The sequence below is a fragment of the Labeo rohita genome, chromosome 25 (assembly GCF_022985175.1).
Source record: "Labeo rohita strain BAU-BD-2019 chromosome 25, IGBB_LRoh.1.0, whole genome shotgun sequence".
Lineage (NCBI taxonomy): Eukaryota > Metazoa > Chordata > Actinopteri > Cypriniformes > Cyprinidae > Labeo > Labeo rohita.
In genome coordinates this window covers 10,374,333-10,397,001 of record NC_066893.1, presented here as the reverse complement: position 1 = coordinate 10,397,001, position 22,669 = coordinate 10,374,333, and the positions used below count along the sequence as shown (strand labels likewise).

At 34.1% G+C, this 22,669-nt stretch overlaps 2 protein-coding genes across 2 annotated transcripts; one reads left to right on the top strand and one right to left on the bottom strand.

Moving 5' to 3' along the window:
- Positions 1 to 2,798: 2,798 nt before the first annotated feature.
- On the bottom strand, positions 2,799 to 5,891 carry si:dkey-42p14.3 (EF-hand calcium-binding domain-containing protein 10). The gene is made up of 4 exons (XM_051099838.1): positions 5,729 to 5,891; positions 5,331 to 5,495; positions 3,195 to 3,285; positions 2,799 to 2,961 (listed from the first exon to the last, which is right to left on the bottom strand). Exons 1-4 carry the CDS (start codon positions 5,889 to 5,891, stop codon positions 2,919 to 2,921), a joined length of 462 nt encoding a protein of 153 aa, XP_050955795.1. The 3' UTR covers positions 2,799 to 2,918.
- A 1,980-nt stretch (positions 5,892 to 7,871) lies between these two features.
- Positions 7,872 to 19,432, top strand: dldh (dihydrolipoamide dehydrogenase). The gene is made up of 14 exons (XM_051099834.1): positions 7,872 to 8,019; positions 9,334 to 9,409; positions 9,924 to 10,003; positions 10,083 to 10,151; positions 10,224 to 10,293; positions 10,458 to 10,558; positions 12,482 to 12,622; positions 15,212 to 15,313; positions 15,479 to 15,669; positions 15,752 to 15,922; positions 16,000 to 16,189; positions 18,437 to 18,574; positions 18,657 to 18,746; positions 18,978 to 19,432. The coding sequence occupies exons 1-14, from the start codon at positions 7,981 to 7,983 to the stop codon at positions 19,041 to 19,043; spliced, it is 1,524 nt and encodes a 507-aa protein (XP_050955791.1). The 5' UTR covers positions 7,872 to 7,980; the 3' UTR covers positions 19,044 to 19,432.
- The last annotated feature ends 3,237 nt before the right edge of the window (positions 19,433 to 22,669 follow it).

Here is a 22,669-nt window from a genome sequence, read left to right as displayed (position 1 = left end):
GTGTTTTCACAGCAATGCTGTAGAAGAACCATTTTTGGTTCAGTCAAAGTATACTTTTCAGTGAACAGTTTTTAAAACAACCATTTTTTTGTTTGTGTGAAGATCCTAATGCTGTTTCAAACCCGTAAGACCTTCATTCATCTTCAGAACATAAATGTTAAACCCATTTTTGCATAGACACACAACTACCAAGTTCAAAACCCAGAAAGGTCATAAGGACACTGATAAAATAGTCCATGTGACATCAGTGGTTCAACCGTAATGTTATGAAGCTATGAGAATACTTTTTGCACACAAAGAAAACAAAAATAATGAATTTCGTAATTTATTCAACGTTGTTGTCTATGCAGGGTCAGAAAGCTCTCGGATTTCATACAAAATATCTTCATTTTGTTCATTTTGAGTGAACTAACCCTTTAAGGATTTTAAAGCTTTAAAGGTTCTTCATGAAGCCAGATGACAATAAAGAACCCCCTTTTTTTTAAAGAGTGCACCGATTTCCACAAAGTGTCACAATACTTTTTATCTTTACTTTGCATCGTATATTTATTGATTTATCATTTTAAACCTACCTGCATGTTTTTGTTCATTCAAAAAATTAATTAAAGGAGAAGTCCACTTACAGAACAAAAATTTACAGATAATGTACTCACCCCTTGTCATCCAAGATGTTCATGTCTTTCTTTCTTTAGTCGTAAAGAAATTGTGTTTTTTGAGAAAAACATTTTAGCATTTTTCTCGATATAATGGATTTCTATGGTGCCCCAAGTTTGAACTTCCAAAATGCAGTTTAAATGCGGCTTCAAACGATCCCAAATGCAGTTGTAAACGATCCCAACTGAAGAATAAGGGTCTTATCAAACAAAACGATCGGTTATTTTCATAAAAACAATACAATTTATATACTTTTTTAATGTCAAACGCTCATCTTGTCTTACTCTGCCTGAACTGTTTTTGTTCTGGTTCATGACAGTTAGGGTATGTCGAAAAACTCCCCATCTCATGTTCTCCCTCCACTTCAAAATCGTCTTATATCGCTTTACCTTTTTTATTAAGGGTTTTCTTTGCATGTTCACTTTGCAAACACTGGGTCAGAACTTCTGCAGCAACGTAGGATGATTTTTAAATGATTTTTGAAGTTGAGGGAGAAAATACGATGGGAGTTTTTCGACATACCCTAACTTGAACCAGAATACACAGAGTTCAAGCAGAGCAAGACAAGACGAGCATTTGAGATTAAAAAGTATTTAAATTGTATTTTTTTTTAATGAAAATAACCAATCGTTTCGCTAGATAAGACCCGTCTTCCTCGGCTGGGATCGTTTACAACCGATCGTTTACATTATATGGAGAAAAATCCTGAAACGTTTTCTTCATAATTTTAATTTCTTCTGGAAGTGGACTTCTCCTTTAATAACGTGACTAATTTTAACATTTTATCTAATGGTTATGTGTCATTTTTAATATAGGCAAACAATAAAAGTTCTAGATTCTCACTGAAAGGTAGCACCACAGACAATTCTGTGCACTTCCAATACATTTAGGCTGGAATGTCATGTGACATCTACTAATGAATTTTCAATAGTTGTATAGACACACTGTAAATGCAGTAGGGAAATGGCAGAAGAAAATACTTGTTTTTTTTCTTTTTTTCTCTAGTTCAGGTAATAAGGTGTTTTTGACACCATTAATGTTTTTTTCCCTGTGTCTCTGTCCCTGTGTTAGAAGGACAGATGACTCATGTAACTAGGTAACTAGGACTTCCATAGTATGGACTAAAACAGTTGATGGTCACAGAATGTTGATTTTGGAATGAATGATTTCTTTTAATGTTCTTTATATGCATACTAGATTTTCCTTGTCCATCCAGTATCCAAACAGCTTTAACATTACACTGCATTATAATTTGTACTGTATTCCATATAGTAATCACCTATACAAAATGTGTAAAATTATTTTGATATAAGAAATCATTCAAATTCTGTAAAGGTTAAAACACTTGCATGAAAGCTCATGTAATAATAAAACCCATGTTCATAATGTATGAAATAAGGTACAAGGTCAATAAGGAGTCATATTTGCATCAAGAGCTTTAGCTGTTACTAAAAAAAAAAAAGAACACTTTCAATGTGAGGTCATGGTTACATCTCAAACTGTAACATTGAGGCTGTCATGAATTATTCAGCATCACTGCATTAATAAGGAGTCCTACTGTATGTGTTATAAAATGTATTCATGCTCTGTGTTGATTCGTTTACATTTCATTTTTATTTCAGCTGTTTTCTGGTATTTTTATGTACTTAGACACATCATTTTACTCTTACAATTAGATAAAAATTAAATAAGTTGAATAATTGTCAAATGAATACATACAAAATTATTATAATATTTATTTAATAAATAAAAAATATAAAAATACATTTATAATGCTGTATTTCATGGAATCTCGCATTTTAAAAAAAAACACTATTTTTATTATTATTTTTATACTTTCATTAAAATAAGATTATTAACTCATGTTGGCTGGTCTTCAAGGAGATAAAATGGATAAAATACTATGAAAGTCTGTTGGGACCATCAACTGTTTGGTTACCAACATTCTTTCAAAATATCTTCTTTTTTGTTCAGCAGAAGACTAAAGTAGACAGAATTTTTATTTTTAGGTGAACCATCTCTTAAAGTTTTAACTATAGAGACATTTGGTCTTCACAAAGTTGGCAAAATCTGACCCACACACATAAGAACTGTTAAAATTGAAGTGCAGGACAGCTGAAATGGTGAGATGTGTAAAGATTTTTATTTTGCATTAGGTACTTTTTTATATCATTTATTTGTATATACATGCACACATACAGTATGTACTTTTTCCTATATAAAAGCAATTATATAGATACTTAGGACAAAGTTGTTGAGTTCTCCTATTGGTGGAATGTCGCTGCACTTCCGACAAGCCCTTCTGTCCTAAAGAGAGAATTAGAGAGGTCTGGATAAAGCATGAACAAAAATGCAAAATGCACAGATCTAATTTTTTCCTATTCAAGGGTATTAAAACATGCGAGGCATAACATACTGCTGGTATAATCAAACATATACCAAACACTACATAGGAATAGTGAATGCATTAGGTATTAGGTCTGAATTCAGAGCTTTTCAATCTTCAAATGATGCCACATCACTCCAGCAGTTCTACTTACGCCTCTCTTATGAATGTCTCTTGTGATATTCTGTCATCACTGGCTCCTTCTGGGAACTCATTGAAATTCTTAATGCCGAGTGTCTTCAGGGCTGTTGGGAAGCCATGTTGTGCGTATATAGAGTCAGACCATTAGTATTTTTTATAGTCATGAATTGTAAACAAAACAATTTAAGTTTACATGGAAGTATTTAGTGAAATACTGTAAAAGTGACATATTTTAGGTCATTCTCAGGGTCTATTGTTTCCTCATGACTTACTGCTTATACAATAAACCGGATGCTGAATGCAGTTACATTATTTGATAGATTTAAAGGAATAGTTCACACACAAATTCAAATTTACTGAAATTCAGCAACTCTCAGATCATCCAAGATGTAAATGACGTTGTTTCTTCATCAGAACACTTGCTTAGCAACGGATCCTCTGCAGTGAATGGGTGCCGTCAGATTGAGAGTCCAAAAAGCTGATAAAAACATCACAATAATCCACAAGTAAATTACTCCAATCCATCAGTTAACATCTTGTGATGTAAAAAGCTGCGTGTTTGTAAGAAACAAATCCATCATTAAGCAATTTTAATTAGAAACCATTGCTTCCAGCTAAATATATAATATTAGCTTTCTCCAGTGAAAAAGTTGTACGTATCAGGAGAGAAATATGCACAGATCAAGTACTGTTTACAAGCCAAAACAGTTCTAAACAAATACATCAATGAATTTTCATGTGTGATGATAACACAGGATTTTTTTCATCAGAGGAAGTGTTATTATTGATTATGGACTGGACTTTTGGCCAGAAGCAACAGTTTAAAGTTAAAGTGCCTTAAAGGAACACATAAATATTTTTGAAAATAAGCTCATTTTCCAACTCCCTTAGAGTTAAACAGTTGAGTTTTACCGTTTTCGAATCCATTCAGCCGATCTCCGGGTCTGGCGGCAGCACTATTATCATAGCTTAGCACAGATCTTCGAATTTGATTAGACCATTAGCATCTCGCTCAAAAATGACCAAAGAGTTTCTATATTTTTCCTATTTAAAACTTGACTCTTCTGCAGTTACATTGTGTACTAAGACTGACAGAAAATGAAAAGTCTAGGCCGATATGGCTAGGAACTATACTCTCATTCCGGCGTCTCATTAGAAACAGGCTGTTTGGACTCTCATTCTGACGGCACCCATTCACTGCAGAGGATCCACAAATTTCTACAAATCTGTCCATATGAAGAAACAAACTCATCTACATCATGGACGACCTAAGGGTGAGTACATTTTTATTTTTGGGTAAACTAAGTAAGTAATGTAGAAGAAATCTTAAAATAAAAATATATTTTTTATTTTATAAATAGTATTCATATGTGACCCTAGACCACAAATTCAGTCATAAGGGTCAATTTTTTGAAATTGAGATTTGTACATCAGCTGAATGAATAAGATTTCCATTTATGTATGGTTTGTTAGGACTGCATAATATTTGAGATACAACTATTTGAAAATCTAAAATCTAAGGGTGCAAAAAAATCTAAATATTGAGAAAATTGCCTTTAAAGTTGTCCAAATTAAATTCTTATCAATGCATATTACTAATCAAAATTTAAGTGTTAATATATTTACAAAATATCTTCATGGAACATGATGTTTACTTAATATCCTAATGATTATTACTCATACAGTGATAAGACTTAAGACTAAGTTTTGTGGTCCAGGGTCACGTTTGAATATCCACCAATGTGCAAGTCCCCGTTTAGTGTCATTACATTTAAATATTTATATGTAGAATTAGTAAAGCTTGTGCCACTATAAACATTTAATTTAAAAAAAGATAAAAACTTATCCTTAAATTTCATAGATATTTGCCATCATTTGTCTTTGCATTAATTAACATTGAGCACTATTTGCTGGTATTTAAGCACTGATATTTTGCCCAATCTGCAGCTATGAAGCCTATTTAAATGAACAACAAAATATAATATATATTCAGTGCAATTCTCAATTCAAAACATGTTTGTTGATACTTCATAAAATTAATTTACATGCATTTGACAGACACCTTTATTTAAATGACCTCATTTGACCTCACACAAAACCTTTTTTACAACCTCAGCAACTTTTTACCTTCAGTTTTAGGCAGTTTTACCTTCTTTGTATTGACTGTAAGTAATAAAGCCTTGATGGGAAGGATCCAGGATTCCAAATAGAGCATCTAAGTTGGAGTCGTTAAAGAGGCACGGAGGATTTCCTGGATGAACTTTGGAAACTTTGAGCTTTTCGAGTTGCTCGATTAGAAATTCTCTTGGACGATCTGTAACGGCAGAACTCATGAGATTTTTTTTCTGTTTTTCAGAAATGTAACTGCTGGAAAAGAAATTGTTTACTACTCTAGATGTCTATGCACTACACAAAACGGTCTTTATTCATGTCATCATTTTCAATTTCAAATTTATTAAGGTGAATGCGACGAATACAGAGGTAGACAGTGAACTAAACAAGTAGGCTGATCTACCAAATCTACTACGAAACGCGTCAAAGCCTCACCTGGTCTGTAGAAGAAGAGCATACTAGTTAAATTATCCATTAGCTCAACAATTTTGTGTTTGTCGAGGTATTCTGCTGCCTCTTGCTCCCGCGGCGATGACATCTCGGCCACCGGTTCACCGTCCGTCTGCAAGTTTATCACTGTTGCTGTGATACCGCACATGCGCAGTCGAGGTGGCAAAAGTCAACGCCCTGCTGTAGGAAAAGTTACCGTGATTTATTCATTATTATTAATTATTAATTATTAATTATTAATGGAATAGTCTTAATTGAAGTGAAGCTGTAATAAAGAAAATCGTTGCAGAAGACAGAAGCAAATCATTTTAATAGTTATTTTTTTAACGGAATAGTTCAAGCAAAAATGTACTCATCCTTATGTTATTACAAAACGGTGTGAAATAATTTATTTTGCGAAGCAAAAAAGGAGATTGGACATAATGAAAGCTTCAGGTACAATTACGCATATGTAAAAAAAAAAAAATAAATAAATAAAGAAATAAAAAACAATGATTTGAGTGAACTTCCGGTCTAATCCTCTTTAATCCGATTATTTATCTTGAAACTGATGGAAAATCAACCGTGATATATGGTTCTGTTTTGTGTACTGTGTTACCGGCTTCGACGTAATTTACATTATGTTTACATATCTTTGCATTTTTATGCAATATTAATGTTTAAATTAACATTGTAAATGTATATTTTTTTTCCCCGAATGAAAACACATTTAATTAATTAAATTAAATACAACAGTCAGCAAGTAATGAACAGCTGAAATGTGACAAATCTTTAATTTACTAAATAACTTCTTAAGAGTTTTACCTTTAGGGTGTCAAAATGAACCATGTGTCCATGATCTTTTTTTAAATAGTATAGTCTAAACCGAGCCAAAACACGTCAGTATTGCTTGTGGATATATATAAAAAAAAAAGTTTCTGAGTATCAATTGACTTCTTTAACCACTAGAGGGAACTGTTTCTTTGCGCACTGATGGGATGGCAGAGATAGTAAAGAATTACACTTTCACCCACTGTGCAATAAAATGTATTATATTATATTGTATTATATTATATTGTATTATATCATATTATATTATATTACATTGTATTGTATTATATTGTATTGTATTATATTATATTATATTATATTATATTATATTATATTATATTATATTATATTATATTAAATTAAATTATATTGTTTTATATTAAATTATATTATATTATATTGTATTATATTATATTATATTGTATTATATTATATTATATTATATTATATTGTATTATATTATATTGTATTGTATTGTATTGTATTATATTATATTATATCGTATCGTATCGTATTATATTATATTATATTATATTATATTATATTATATTATATTATATTGAATTGTATTGTATTGTATTATATTATATTATATTATATTATATTATATTATATTATATTAAATTATATTATATTGTATTGTATTGTATTATTTTATATTACAATTTGGATGCTTTATTTATGTTATGCATTTTTTAGGGTGTAAGAAGCCGGGGGAACAAAATCCTCAGTAAATATTTTTGAAAATGTATTTTATTCTCCTACACATTCATTAATATTAATGAGAAGGTACATAGAAAGCTGTGTATAAATCAATGAACATTAACTGCTGAAACATTTCGTACAGTAAGTCAGTTTTTAAAATATTTAGTAAAATAAGATTTGAGAAGTGAGTCCGCTTCAATTATACATTTTTTTTTTAATTTTATTGAATTCCAAAACAGTTAATATACAGTTAACAATATACAATTAACAATTTAACACCTAATAACAGTTCTTTTTTTTTTTTTTAACAAAATATATACATCCATGCATAATGCCTTACTATTGTTCCGTATAGAAATGAGTCATAAAGTCATAAAAAAACGTTTGTCAATCGTAAACAGTTTAATTCTTGGCACAACTGTCACATAATTTATTTATGTACGTGATATTTTCGATTGTATTGTCAAATCATCCTAAACAAATCATTATATCAAATATTTAAATATTTTTGTGGACAAACCTCTAAAACAATTAATGAAATCTGAGACCAAAATTCTTTCTGATTTCGTGAAGTTTGTCCAGGTTGAGTAACAAGCTGGACGAGTGACATCATCAGGCAGCGACTCCGATTGCTTTCCGTACTGCGCATGCGTAAATCGACGAGTCCTTGGACGCAGCGATCGCTGTAGGTGAAGCGGTCTCGGAAGGGACGTACATTCAAAATGCAGACCTGGAACCATCTATACCGCACACTCGCCACGGTAATGTCTATTTATTTGACCAGGGACATTGTACTTTATTCATATCCATACTCCGTTAGAATGTAAAGAAGACGTCGTGGACAAAAATGCAATGTTATTACTGTGTAGGCCCAACATAGTCGCATGTCATCCTGCACAGTTGTCAGCCAATAAACACAAACGAAGGGGACTGAGTTTAGCTACTTGAATTTAATTTACTTTACTTATATTTATATGTAATTTATCGAAAGTGCTAATGCATATTTACACAACTGAAAGTACGAGTTACATCTGTGATCATTGGTTGAACTTGTAGGGGCGTGTAGTTTAATAAGTCTGTGGAGCTTTTTGATAACTTGCCATATAGGTCACATCATTCTGATTTAAGTACACACCAATTATTTTGCATTTTTAGCTATTACAAGCTTGTTTAAATATAATATTTAGTGACCCACCTACCTAAAATATGCCAGTGATGGCAAAAAGTGCAGACTAGGTAGACAGAACATTGGTTTTAAGGCAAAACCACATTTAGGGAACATTTAGTTTGGAAAAAGAAGTGATTACATATTATAAAAATTTTTTGGTCATGCATGTGCTGTCTTACTGTACAAGAATGTGGGCATGTTTCTGTTTATATAATAAATATGTCTGTTTTCAGTTATTAGTACTAGACTGTGCAAAAATAAATTGGAAAAGCAAACTGAAAAAAAAAAAAAATAAAATAAATAAATAAATAAAATATTCCTTGTGCCTTTTGTCACTGGATGCTGACTGGTAGTGATTCTTAGTCTAAAAAAATCTAAATAAAGATTAAAAAAAAAAAAAGTTTAGTTTTTATTTATTTTTATTATTTAAAAAAAAAAAAAAAAAATATATATATATATATATATATTTATATATATATATATATACTTTTTTTTCTTAAATATATTAAATATATTGTGTTTTATTTTGCTGTTTTAGTTATTTTAATACTTTAACTTAAACTTATATTTTTTTAAGTTAGTAGCTAAGACAACTAATTTTCAGTCTTTTTTTTAATTAATATTCTTATGGAAATATTTGAGGCCTGCCTTTATTACAACACAATTATGCAACTGTTTAAAACTTATTAACTTTTTTTTTTTTTTTTTAATTTTTAAAAAATTCTTTACATTTTGAAATGTATTTTTTCTGTTTTTGTCTTTTTCTCCCTTTGGATTGTTTATTTTATTCTAAAATGTATTCAGATGTTTTGTTTGTCATTTGTAAGCATTAAAATAGAGCATGGAGAAGCAATATCTGTATAATAAAATAAAATTATGTTGTTTCCATTTCTATTGTACAATATAGCGAGGTCAGCACATCCCCTGCAAGTTGCATGGAGCCACAGTTTTGTCTGCGAGAACATATGCTGATAAAGGAGCAAGTAAGATGAATTAAAGTCATATGTGTCCCTGGAGCACAAAAGCAGTCATAAGGGTCGATTTTTGAAAGCTGAATAAATAAGCTTTCTATGGGTTGTTAGAATAGGACAATATTTGGCTGAGATACAACTATTTGAAAATCTGCAATCTGAGTGTGCAACAAAAAATCAAAAATTGATTTAAAGTTGTCCAAATTAAGTTTTTAGCAATGCATATTATTAATAAAAAATTAAGTATTTTATCTTCATGGAACATGATCTTTACTTAATATCCTAATGATTTTTGGCATAAAAGAAAAATTGTATCATTTTGACCCATACAATGTATTGTTGGCTATTGCTAACAAATATACTCATGCTACTTAAGACTGGTTTTGTAGTCCAAGGTCACATATTTGATTGGTATTGTTAAATAAAGCCATGACCTTCATTACAAAAATCTTTGAAGACAAGTTAAATGATGTGAAATGCACTAATATGTAATGCAATATTCATCTAATGATTTGTCTTGTCAAAGTTGATGCTGATGTCACAGTTGTGGGCTCTGGACCTGGAGGATATGTCGCCGCCATCAAAGCAGCTCAGCTTGGCTTTAAGGTATCATTTTGACACCCGGATCACAGATACCATCAACATTTCTTTGAATGCATTGGTAACATAGAACTGTCTTTCACAGACAGTATGTGTGGAAAAGAACGCGACCCTCGGAGGAACGTGCTTGAACGTTGGCTGCATCCCGTCAAAGGTTTGTAATTTTAAAAGCGCCTTTAAAATGCTTTTAACTTTGCTTAACTTTATTTTTTTTTGCTCATTTAAGGCTCTGCTGAACAACTCGTACCTGTATCACTTGGCACACGGGAAAGATTTCGAAAGCAGAGGCATTGAAAGTAAGTGTAAACATGTGATATGAGCCCACATATCACATGTTGCTGTGACCTGAACGTCAAGGATATGCAGAAGCCAACGGATTTGAAAGAGGCCATTTGAGAGCATTTTGGGTATTTCAGTTCCTGTCTTTACATCTATTTCAACATGATTTATTTTACATTAGTTCAGGGGATTTCACTGAACCTGGAGAAGATGATGGCACAGAAGAGCGGGGCTGTCAAAGCTCTGACTGGAGGAATCGCACACTTATTCAAACAGAACAAAGTGAGATTTAGTATTTATATTTCCAGTAGTTTTATCTGTTTGTCCAGTGTTAAAGGAGAAGTTCACTTCCAGAACAAAAATGTACAGATAATGTACTCACCCCCTTGTCATCCAGGATGTTCATGTTTGAAGAAAACATTTCAGGATTTTTCTCCATATAATGGACTGATATGGTGCCCCGATTTTGAACTTCCAAAATGCAGTGTAAATGCGGCTTCAAAGAGCTCTAAACGATCCCAGCTGAGGAAGAATAGTCTTATCTAGCGAAACAGTCGGTTATTTTAACCTCAAACGCTCGTCTGCGCTGAACTCTTTTTTCCAGGTCAATGCAGTTAGGGTATGTCGAAAAACTCCCGTCTCATTTTCTCCTCCAACTTCAAAATCGCCCTACATCAAAGCCAGAAGAACTGCAGAAGTACTGATCCAGTGTTTGCAAAGTGAACATGCAAAGAAGATCAAACACCCTTTACCCAAAAAAGGTAAAACAGCGATGTAGGACGATTTTGAAGTTGGAGAAGAAAATGAGATGCGTTTTTCAACATACCCTAACTGTATTTACCCGGAATGCACAGAGTTCACACAGAGCTAGACAAGATGAGCGTTTTAGGTTAAAAAGTATATAAATAGAATTTTTTTTTTTTTAAAGGTCCCATATTGTCAAAACTGAATTTTCCTGGCTTTTTTTATGATAACTGAGGTCTAGGGGCTATGTAACTGTCATATAAGTTTCAAAACAGTCAATCCACAGTAAAATGCACACAGCCTGCATAAAGTAGCTGTGCCTTTTCACAAGCCGCTGTGATTTCCGTAAAAATGTGACGTCCGAAACTACTCAGTCACTACCCTGAGCACCAACCACCATCGCACCCTCCTTTTGCCAAACCCACAGACAACAATTGCATCCATGCCATTGCTGAGCAACAACACGGAAACAAGTTGAGAAAATGCAGTTCAGTTGATGGATGTCAGGAAACTACATCATTGTACAGACTTCCGAACAACATTGATATAAGAAACCAGTGGCACGTCAGCTTTAGCCTTTTTTACACAGCGATTCCGGAAAATAAACAGATGATGTGTCCCATGATTTGTTTCGGAATTGTTTAATTTGGTTCATTCACACAGTGATTTTCTGGAATCTGTGCATGCTTTACACACAACCTGTACAGATCCCGTAAAGACCTGTGACGTGTAATGTCAATTCCAGGACGTATTTGCATTCACACAGAACGCACTCTGGCAACTTTCCGGCAATTTTCCGGAATCAGCATGCAGTGTGAAAGGGGCTTTACTAAAGCAATAGTTACGTAGCTTACTGCATTCGGTGTTTGAAAAAAAAAAAAATAAAATAATTACCATTCTGAAACATTCTGTTGAGCCACAGCAAGCTACAGGCCGTGCGTCACTCAAAAATCCACAGGCCAATCAGAAGAGAGGCTCATGAATATTAATTAGACAGGCCAAAATCGACCTGTTATTGACAGAGCTCCTAAGAGAGGAGCTGTAAAAATATATTGAGATGGTTTTTGGCACTTATACTGCAAACATATATTATTAAGGACATCAACAGCTAAAATAAACCTGTGTGTACAATATGTGACCTTTAAATAACCAATCGTTTCACTAAATAAGACCCTTCTCCCTTGGCTGGGATCGTTTGAAGCTGCACTTAAAATGCATTTTGGAAGTTCAAACTCAGGGGCACCACTGAGGTCCACATTACAGAGAAAAATCCTGAAATGTTTGCCTCAAAAAACAATTTCTTTACGACTGAAGAAAGAAAGACATAAACTTCTTGGATCACAAGCAGGTGGGTACATTACCTGTAAATTTTTGTTCTGGAAGTGAACTTCTGCTTTATCATGTGGTTGTGGATCAATACACTATTTAGTGCCATACTAAATCATTTTTTGCAATCCGTAGGTAACTCACGTCAACGGTTTTGGAACGATAACCGGCAAGAATCAAGTGACTGCAAAGACTGCTGAAGGAGAGCAAGTCATAAACACCAAGAACATCCTCATCGCTACTGGATCAGAGGTCACCCCCTTCCCAGGCATTGAGGTACAACAGAGACAGACAAGAACCTAAGCCTCACTGTTTACTGCCTACGGTTCCAAAAATCTTGCTCTGGATAGCCAATGCCCTGCAGAGTTTAGCTCCAACCTTAATCAAACACACAAGCTAATCAAGGTCTTCAGCATCATCTGAAGATCACAGGTAGGTGAGTTTGATCAGGGTTGGAGCTAAACTCTGTAGGGAAGTGGCCCTCCAGGATTGGTTTTTTAAGAACATTGACCTACATAGACAGCTGCCTTCTAAAGACCCACGTGTGCTTCTTTTTGCACGTTCCGCTCCATCTCGCACATAGCCATGTCTGCACAGCTTTCAAAGAATACTTAACTGCAGATGCACACAGACAGGTTCAACACACATGCTGTATTACCTAGAGCAGTGGTCCACTGCTTTGCACATTTTGTATGTCTCTCCTATTTAACACACCTGAGTCAGATCATCAGCTCATTAGGAGAAAGATACATGAACTGAACGGAATGTGCAGAGCAGTGGGCCCAGAGGAGTGAACCACTGACCTAGGGCACTCGTTCTCAGCACTCACCTCGTGTCTGCACTGTTGTATGCAGACTGTCTGCATGGACACAAAAATTGGGCTGTATGCGGACAGTGTACACTTCTGTTGATGAAGATTAAATGTGGACGGTTGAAGCATACTTTGAGCTTAGATGCAAATTCAGTAGAGAATGTCAATAAAGAGCTTGCTAAACTAACTGCTCAAAACTGTAATAAGGATAAAAGGTCAAGGTAACTTTTGGAATTTGAAAGTTAGGGTAAATTTAACTTATTTTGTCTTCCGGGAAACATGTAAGTATCTTCTGTAGCTTCTGAAGGGCAGTACTAAATAAAAAAAAAAATGTTTAGGCAAAATAAAAATAAAAAAATGTACACATCTTCATTCTGTTCAAAAGTTTTCACCCCCCGACTCTTAATGCATCGTTTGTCCTTCTGGAGCAGCAGTGAGCATTTAAACCTTCTGTAATAGTTGCGTATGAGTCCCTCAGTTGTCCTCAATGTGAAAAGATGGATCTCAAAATCATACATTGTTGGAAAGGGTTCAAATACACAAAAATGCTGGAAAACCAAAGAATTTGTGGGACCTGAAGGATTTTTATGAAGAACAGAGGGCGGTTTAACTGTTCAGGACAAATAAGGGACTTGTGAACAACTATCACTAAACAAACAAATAAACAACAAACAGCTGTGGATCATTCAGGTAACAACACAGTATTAAGAATCAAGGGGGTGTAAACTTTTGAACCGGCTCATTTTTATAAATTCAACTAAAATCAATTATATGTAAATCTTTTATGTGAAATATCTTATTCAAGTCAGTACTAAATAAACAATAACATGCATTTTGTATGATCCCTTTTATTTTGCTCAAATAATTAACATTTCTAATGATTCTGAAAGGGGAATGTAAACTTTTGACCAGCTGTACACAAATAATTAAATGATTGCTAAATAAAATAAGAAATATAACAATTGTAGTCTTTGACTGTAAAATAAATGGGGTATTTAAAAAATATAGAATTATTTTATTTTATAGTACAGCTGTAAAAATTACTATAGTAATATTATTTTTACTTCTGAATTATTTTTATTCCCCACAGTACATAATCATTTTTAAATGTTCAGATAAGTCTGTATTTGATTATCATACAAATAGTGCAGAATTCTGAATTATTTTATCATAAATAGTTTTTTATGATAAAATCCTAAAATCTTTAAATTACATTTTGAATAACAGATTTACAGTGTGACCTTACTGAACATCACTATACACTACCAGTCAAAAGTTTCTGAACAGTAAGATTAATGTTTTTTAAAAGAAGTCTCAAAGAAGGATCATGTGACTGGAGTAATGATGCTAAAAAATTCAGCTTTGAAATCACAGAAATAAATTACATTTTAAAATATATTCAATAGAGTACAGTTATTTTAAATAGTAAAAATATTTCTAAATTTTACTGTTTTTGCTGTACTTCGAATCAAATAAATGCAGGCTTGGTGGGAAGAAAAAAAAAAAAAAAACTGTTCAAAAACTTTTGACTGGTAGTGTATGTGTGTGAATAATGTTGTTCACACAACACTATTGTGATCAATGTGTGGAGTGTTAAAAACTTCATATACCAACTTTAAAATAACCAACATTTCCAGCAGTAATTTATTTGTTGCTAAGAGCAACAAATGCAGAATAAACTGTAAGCTGTCATGCACTCAATAGCGTAGCGTGACTGAATCTAAATGGACTTAACCTATGCGAAAGCACATGCATCATTGATCTGAAGCACCTTGTAGGCGCAGCAGTTGTGCAAATGGTTTGCCGGAGCCACATGCATCTCTAGACTAGCACAGGTTAATTCTCACACTTTCATAGTATTTACAGCTCCTAACTCTCTGTTTTTCCTACTGCTTACGTGTCAGTGATGATCTCTTTAATTATCCCTGTGTGACATAGGTTGTCGACCTCTGTACTAAGTGACATTTCACATTTTTATTTTAATTAGTGATGCATGTTTAAGGTTTTTCTTGCATGTTCTGCCATCTTGTATAATTATAGTCCCCTTTTAATAGATTGATGAAGACACCATTGTCTCGTCCACTGGTGCTTTGTCCCTCAAGAAGGTTCCAGAGGAGCTCATCGTGATTGGAGCTGGAGTCATTGGCGTGGAGTTGGTGAGTGTTCATGACTGGATGATTAAGGTGTTTTATTCCATATTTATCATAAAACTGATCTAAATTGTTAATTTTGCTAGTGAAACTGCTTGTTCGTACCATTTAAACTCTGATGGTGCTTCTGAAGTGGGTTTGATAATGGAGATCCATTTTGTTTGTTCCCAGGGTTCTGTGTGGCAGAGACTGGGCGCCAAAGTCACAGCGGTGGAGTTCCTCGGCCACGTCGGCGGAATGGGCATCGACATGGAGATCTCCAAGAACTTCCAGCGAATTCTTCAGAAGCAGGGGTTGAAGTTCAAACTGAGCACCAAGGTCATGGGTGCCACCAGGAGACCTGACGGCAAGATCGATGTGGCGTAAGTGTGTTGCTTCTCCAGCCGCTGTGTAGGAACTAAATAATCTGGTGCTTTTGCTCATTTTGTTGTTTCCATTGGATAGTGTGGAAGCTGCAGCTGGCGGCAAGAACGAGACGCTCACCTGTGACGTTCTCCTGGTGTGCATTGGCCGCCGTCCCTTCACCGGTAACCTTGGTCTCGAGGCTGTGGGTATTGAACTGGACAACCGCGGGAGAATCCCCATCAACGGCCGTTTCCAGACCAAAGTGCCCAGGTATGGAGATATCAAATGAGTCGTCTTGTATATGTTGTGACATACAAGTCCTAACATGCATTGAAAATCTCTTACAGTATCTACGCCATTGGAGATGTTGTAGCTGGACCCATGTTGGCCCATAAAGCTGAGGATGAAGGTATCATTTGTGTTGAGGGAATGGCAGGAGGAGCCGTCCATATCGACTACAACTGTGTGCCCTCCGTTATATACACACATCCAGAGGTCGCCTGGGTCGGCAAGACCGAGGAACAGCTCAAAGAAGAAGTGAGTTGAGTCGTTAGAGGTGGGCGATATACCACTAGAAATTTGTCAACTGGTAGAGATTTTGGACTTTAAATCTTAAAGGAGAACTCCACTTTCAGAACAACAATTCACAAATAATTTACTCACCCTCTTGTCATCCAAGATGTTCATGTCTTTCTGTCTTCAGTCATAAAGAAATTATGGTTATTGAGTAAAGCATTCCTGGACTTTTCTCCATATAATGGACTTCATTGTTGCCCTGATTTTGAACTTCCAAAATGTAGTTTAAATGCAGCTTCAAAGGGCTCTAAACAATCCCAGCCGAGGAAGAAGGGTCTTATCTAGTGAAACAATCTGTAATTTTTTTTAGGAAAATACATTTTTTAAAAATATTTTTTAAGTACAAAAGCTCATGTAGCACAGGCTCTGGGATGTGCGTTCACGACACTACGTACTATTGAATCATGTTGAAAGGTCATGTGGAGCATAGGCGGAACTACAGACCCAGTGTTTACAAAGCGAAAGCGCAAAGACTAAGAAAGTGCAAGTAAGTCAAATGCTGTTTACAAACAAAAAGGTACAACAATGTCCTCCTCTCAAGTTGTATGAGAAAATAAGATCAGTTCAGATCATTTTACGGACTCAGACTTTTGAGTCTCGTTCAGCAAAATGAACAAATCTTTTTTCGAGTCATTTCGTTCAGTTTAGCAAAATATAATTAAAATGTTGCATGTTACTTCCCTAACACATCTACTGCTTACACAAACATTGATCACACTACAAACAAGACAAAACTATAATGCTATAAGAAACAGAAAAGATTAATTCATTGTTTACCTGAATCTTTAGTCTATGATTAGCTCACCTCACCTCTTATCTGACAAGTTTTTTTGGGTTTGAGTTGTTCGTTCATCACGTGACAGCCCCATAAGATGAACGAACGATTTGAAAAACCCAAAGACTCAACAGGTGAACTAATTCCATTGTGAATCACTCCCCGAGACAACTCGTTCTTCCCGAGTCACATTAAAGATTCGTTCAAAGAACGGCCCATTACTAATTCGTAGCATTGTGGACATGCATCCCAGAGCCTGTGCTACATGAGCTTTTGTGCTGAAAAAGTATGCAAATTAAAAAAAAAAAAAAGACCAATCATTTTGTTAGATAAGACCCTTCTTTCTTGGCTGGGATCATTTAGAGCCCTTTGGGCTGAGTAAATTATTTGTAAATTGTTGTTCTAGAAGTATAGTTCTCCTTTAAGTGAAAGCAAACAGCAATATACGGTTACACATGTAACAGTATATTGGATCTTGGCAGCTCTTAGAGTGACAGCAGTCTCATATTCCTGCTGTCAGTCATTCATGTTAATCAAACAACAAAAGAGAGAAAATCTCTTACATATGGCTGGGCGATATGGCAAAAAATGAAAATCGTTTGACCGATTCTCTTTTTTTGTTGTTGTTTTTTTTTTAACTAGTCAACTTAAAAATGTAAATACAAAATGAATCAAGTAACTTTTTCTGTATTAACCCTCTAGTTAAAGAATTTTCTATTCCAAGTGGACCACACATGAAGTTTTCAACATGATGTAAATATTAAACAATCACAATATATTTGCAGAAAAGATGTATGAACTACAACTACATATTGTACAAACTTGTCTTATACATATTACATGTTCAGAGATAGTAAGAGGAAAATGCTTTAAAAAAAAATCTCAAGTCAAGGTAATTCAAATTCACTATTATTAACTATAAATCTTCTGGAAAAACAACGAACAGCAGCCTCCAGTCTGTCACCATGATGCAAACATGAAATATCAGACATACAGTAGTAGTTCTTCACAAGGTTTTTTATTCGATTGCGCCACTTTTCCATAGTTTCTTTCTATGTAAACATGGACACGTTTGACTGTTGCACTCACGTTTGTTTGTTTGTTTTAGGCTAGTATTAGTTCATTGTGATATTGACACTGGTGACAAGAATTGTGAAATTTCTATGGTATCAAATTTTGATATCATAAAGACCTTATTTAAAGAAAAAATAACTAATTGTTGTAATACAACAACTAATCGCTGTTGTAATATATATTGTTACTGTGAAATAAAATTACTTGTCTTGTGATATAAGATTTTGGTCATTTCGCCCACCTATGACTTGTTTTTACTTTGGCACGCTTTTCTATTTAAATTGTATGTCATATTAATCATTTTTCTCTAATATACATTAAAAATAACTATTAAATAACAATAATTGCCTGTTTTTCAGGGCGTGCCATATAAGGTAGGCAAATTCCCCTTCGCAGCCAACAGCAGAGCCAAGACGAATGCTGATACAGATGGACTGGTAAAGATCCTCAGCCACAAGGACACAGACAGGATGCTGGGAGCACATATTCTGGGATCGGTAATGTGACAGTTTATGCTTTTCCTCTATAGGAGGTCATATTTAATTACGTGATAATTCATATTCAATTTTCATTTTACAGGGGGCAGGTGAAATGATTAATGAGGCTGCATTAGCTATGGAATATGGAGCATCATGTGAGGATGTTGCAAGAGTGTGTCACGCCCATCCCGTAAGTATCTCTGAATGTAATATAATATTATTTTCTGTAGTCCCTGTAATTAGTAGACATTCTGAGGAATGATTTAAAATAATTACATAACTAATTAATTAGTAATATTTATAAAATTGGTATTAATGATAAAACAATTAAGCAAATAATAATAATTAAGTGATTACAATTTTCTATATATTTTTCCCCCCACAAACAATAATGTTAATCAACCTTTTCTTCTTTTCCCAGACTGTATCAGAGGCCTTCAGAGAAGCCAACCTTGCTGCTTCGTTTGGAAAAGCTATCAACTTCTAGATTTTCTTCACATACACTTGTATATAAATACAGTATCTTCTGCATTATTTTTTCCAAACAGTTCATACAATCTGGAGTTCTTCAGTCTCTGGGCTTTCAGACGTACCCTTCATGCATACATCTAGAATAACCCTGTAAAACACTTAGTCTGTTATTTAAATATCCTAATAAATGAGTTTGGGTCCTGTGTTGAACTTCGCCTGACTTAGAAGAATACGATTTGATTTTTATAAATCGGTGTTGTTCACTGTTGGATTAAATGTAACACGTTTTATGCTGGTGATAAATAGTCTCCTGAACACCAAAGCAATAATTTTGACGGTTGGAAAAATTGACTTTGGCTGTACTGAAATACTCAGGAGATGAATAAAGAACATCATTATGCAGTGTTTATTCTTGCTTTCATTAAAGGAAATATACTTTGCATACAGTTTAAGATATGTGAGGTTTTGAAAAGATTAATTTTCAGTTAATGCAGCTTGTAGTTGAACAGAATTTCACTATCCTCATAGTTAAAGAATTAGTTCACATGCAAAACAAACATTTACAGATAATGTAAGGTTACTCACCCCCTTGTCATCCAAGATGTCCATGTCTTTCTTTCTTCAGTCGTAAAGTAATTATGTTTTTTTTTTAAGGAAAACATTTCAGGATTTCTCTCCATATGTAATGGATTTCTATGGTGCACCCAAATTTGAACTTCCAAAATGCAGTTTAAATGCAGCTTCAAAGGGCTCTAAACGATCCCAGCCGATGAAGAAGGGTCTTATCTAGCGAAACTATCGTTCTTTATTATTATTTTTACAACTTGTATACTTTTTAACCTCAAACGTCTCGTCTAGCTCTGTCAACGGTTTTTTGTCCGGTCATGACAGTTAGGGTGCGTCTAAAAACTACCGTCTCATTTTCTCCTCCAACTTCAAAATCTTCCTACGTCGCTGCAGAAGTACCAACCCACAGTTTACAAAGTGAACATCCAAAGAACTTCAAACACGCTTTACAGAAAAAAAAAAAAAAGGTAAGAACAGCAATGTAGGACGATTTTGAAGTTCGAGGAGAAAACGAGACGGGAGTTTTTAGACGTACCCTAACTGTCATGACCGGAGAAAAAAAAACAGTTCACATAGAGCTAGACGTGAGCCTTTGAGGTTAAAAAGTATATAAACTGTACTTTTTTTAAATAAAAATAACTGATCGTTTCGCTATATAAGACGCTTATTTTTCGGTTGGGATCGTTTAGAGCCCTTTTAAGCTGCATTTAAAATGCTTTTTGGAAGTTCAAATTTGGAGGCACCATGTTAAGTCAATTACGTTAATGTACATGTTAAATCAATTACATGTCAATTACATTCCTGAAATGTTTTCCTCAAAAAAATAGTTTATTTATGACTGAAGAAAGAAAGACATGAACATCGTGGATGACAAGGGGGTGAGTACATTATTTGTAAATTGTTGTTCTGGAAGTGAACTAATCCTTTAATGTTGTTTATGACTATTTAAACATGGAGAATCTGTGGAGAACTGAACTTTAAAGATAATTAAACTGCAGACGTCATTTCTTTTTCATAGGAAAGTAAACATCTATAAATATATTCTTAGGGCTTACAGTAATTTAATTTTATTTTGCATAAAAAAAGTTCCCATAAAAAAATATATATATATTTTCCTTCCCTTGTTTGCATTTTAACATTTGCATCAGCCAGTGTCAGCAAGTATATATATATTACACATAATTTACAAATTAATGGAGAAGTTCACTTTCAGAACAAAAATTTACAGATAAATTACTCATCCTCTTGTCATCCAAGATGTTAATGCCTGTCTTTCATCAGTTGTAAAGAAACTACGATTTCTGAGGCAAACATTTCAAGATTTTTCTCCATGTAGTACACTTCCAAAATGCAGTTTAAATGCAGCTTTAAAGAGCCCAAACGATCCCAGCTGAGGAAGAAGGGTCTTATCTAGCTAAACGATTGGTTATTTTCTAAAAAAAAAAATATATATATATATATATATATATATATATATATATTTAGCTCTACGTTAACTCTGTGCATTCCAGTTCAATACAGTTAGGGTATGTCGAAAAACTCCCATCTCATTTTCTCCTCCAACTTCAAAATCGTCCTACATCGCTGTAGAAGTACTGAACCAGTGTTTACAAAGTGAACGTGCAAGGAAGATCAAACGCCTTTACAAAAAAAAGGTAAAACAGCGATGTAGGACAATTTTTAAGTTGGAGGAAAGCATGAGATGGGAGTTTTTCGACATACCCTAACTGTCTTGAACCGGAATGCGCAGAGTTCACGCAGAGCTAGACAAGAGGAGAATTTGAGTTTAGAAAGTATATAAATTGTAATTTTTTTTTTTTTTCTTTAGAAAACAACCAATCGTTTCACTAGATAAGACTCTTCTTCCTCAGCTGGGATCGTTTAGACCCTGCATTTAAACTGCATTTTGGAAGTTCAAAGTCACAGGCACCATAGAGGTCCACTATATGGAGAACATTCCTGATTTTTTTCCTCAACAAAACATAATTTCTTTACAACTGAAGAAAGAAAGACATGAACATCTTGGATGACAAAGGGGTGAGTAAATTACCTATACATTTTTGTTCTGGAAGTGAACTTCTCCTTTAAGACAAGAGGATAGGATAAGACAGGATTTGATGGAAAAATAGGCTAATAATAATATGAATATGAAAGTCATTGATAATCATTAGCCTAGCATAACTGCGGTTGCTCTTTCAGACCACCAGAGGTCAATGTCTCAACACACACTCTACTCTAACCTGCTATTCACTCCTTCTCTTCAGTAGAAGTAACCATGTATGGTTTATCACGTTGAACACATTCCTCCCAGTCTGACTACCAGATGCCCAAAACTAGTCTGCTTTTCAACTGTTTATTTTTGTGTAATTTTAACCCTAACTTAAATGTTTTGCATGAGTTGTGCTTATGCAGTATTTTCCTAAAGATAAATGCTTGTTGGTTTAACATTTTCCCTCCCTAAATGGAATTGTAAATGTGTGTTTTAGGTTTCCAAATACATTCTGGGAACACCCAGTATGTGTCTACGTCAGATACTTCATAATAAATTAATGAAGAGCTGGCCTCAATAGTGATCACTAATGGCTTGGATCACGTATTAACTTCCTGAGACCTTTGTGTGTCACACAGTGGAAGCCACTATTACCAAAAGCAGGAAGGATGGGAGGCTTTAGGATGTATAGCCTGCTGTACCTGTTCTTCCTGTTTGAGCAATTTTTTATTTTTTTTAGTGAGCCATTCTGTTAGTTCAAGAGTTGAAAAGTACTAACTGAAGTCTGTAGCTCACAATACAGACATTTATATATGCATTTCACATTTCACTCTTCTCAGTAATAGCTCAACAGACTGGCTTCTTTTTTTATTTCTCGGCAGAGATCAGTAGGGAGGTAGCTGTTATTGCTGGCGTTATTACTGCCTGACACTTTTTAATAGATGTTGATAAAAATCTGTTAACACTTTTTTGACATACTGTACAACAGCAACCATCTTTTCACTCTCATTTCTGCTTTCAGGCAAGTTTAACTTTCAGCAGGGGTTCATAAGCAGATGAAAAAACAATGAAATATAGCTGCAAGC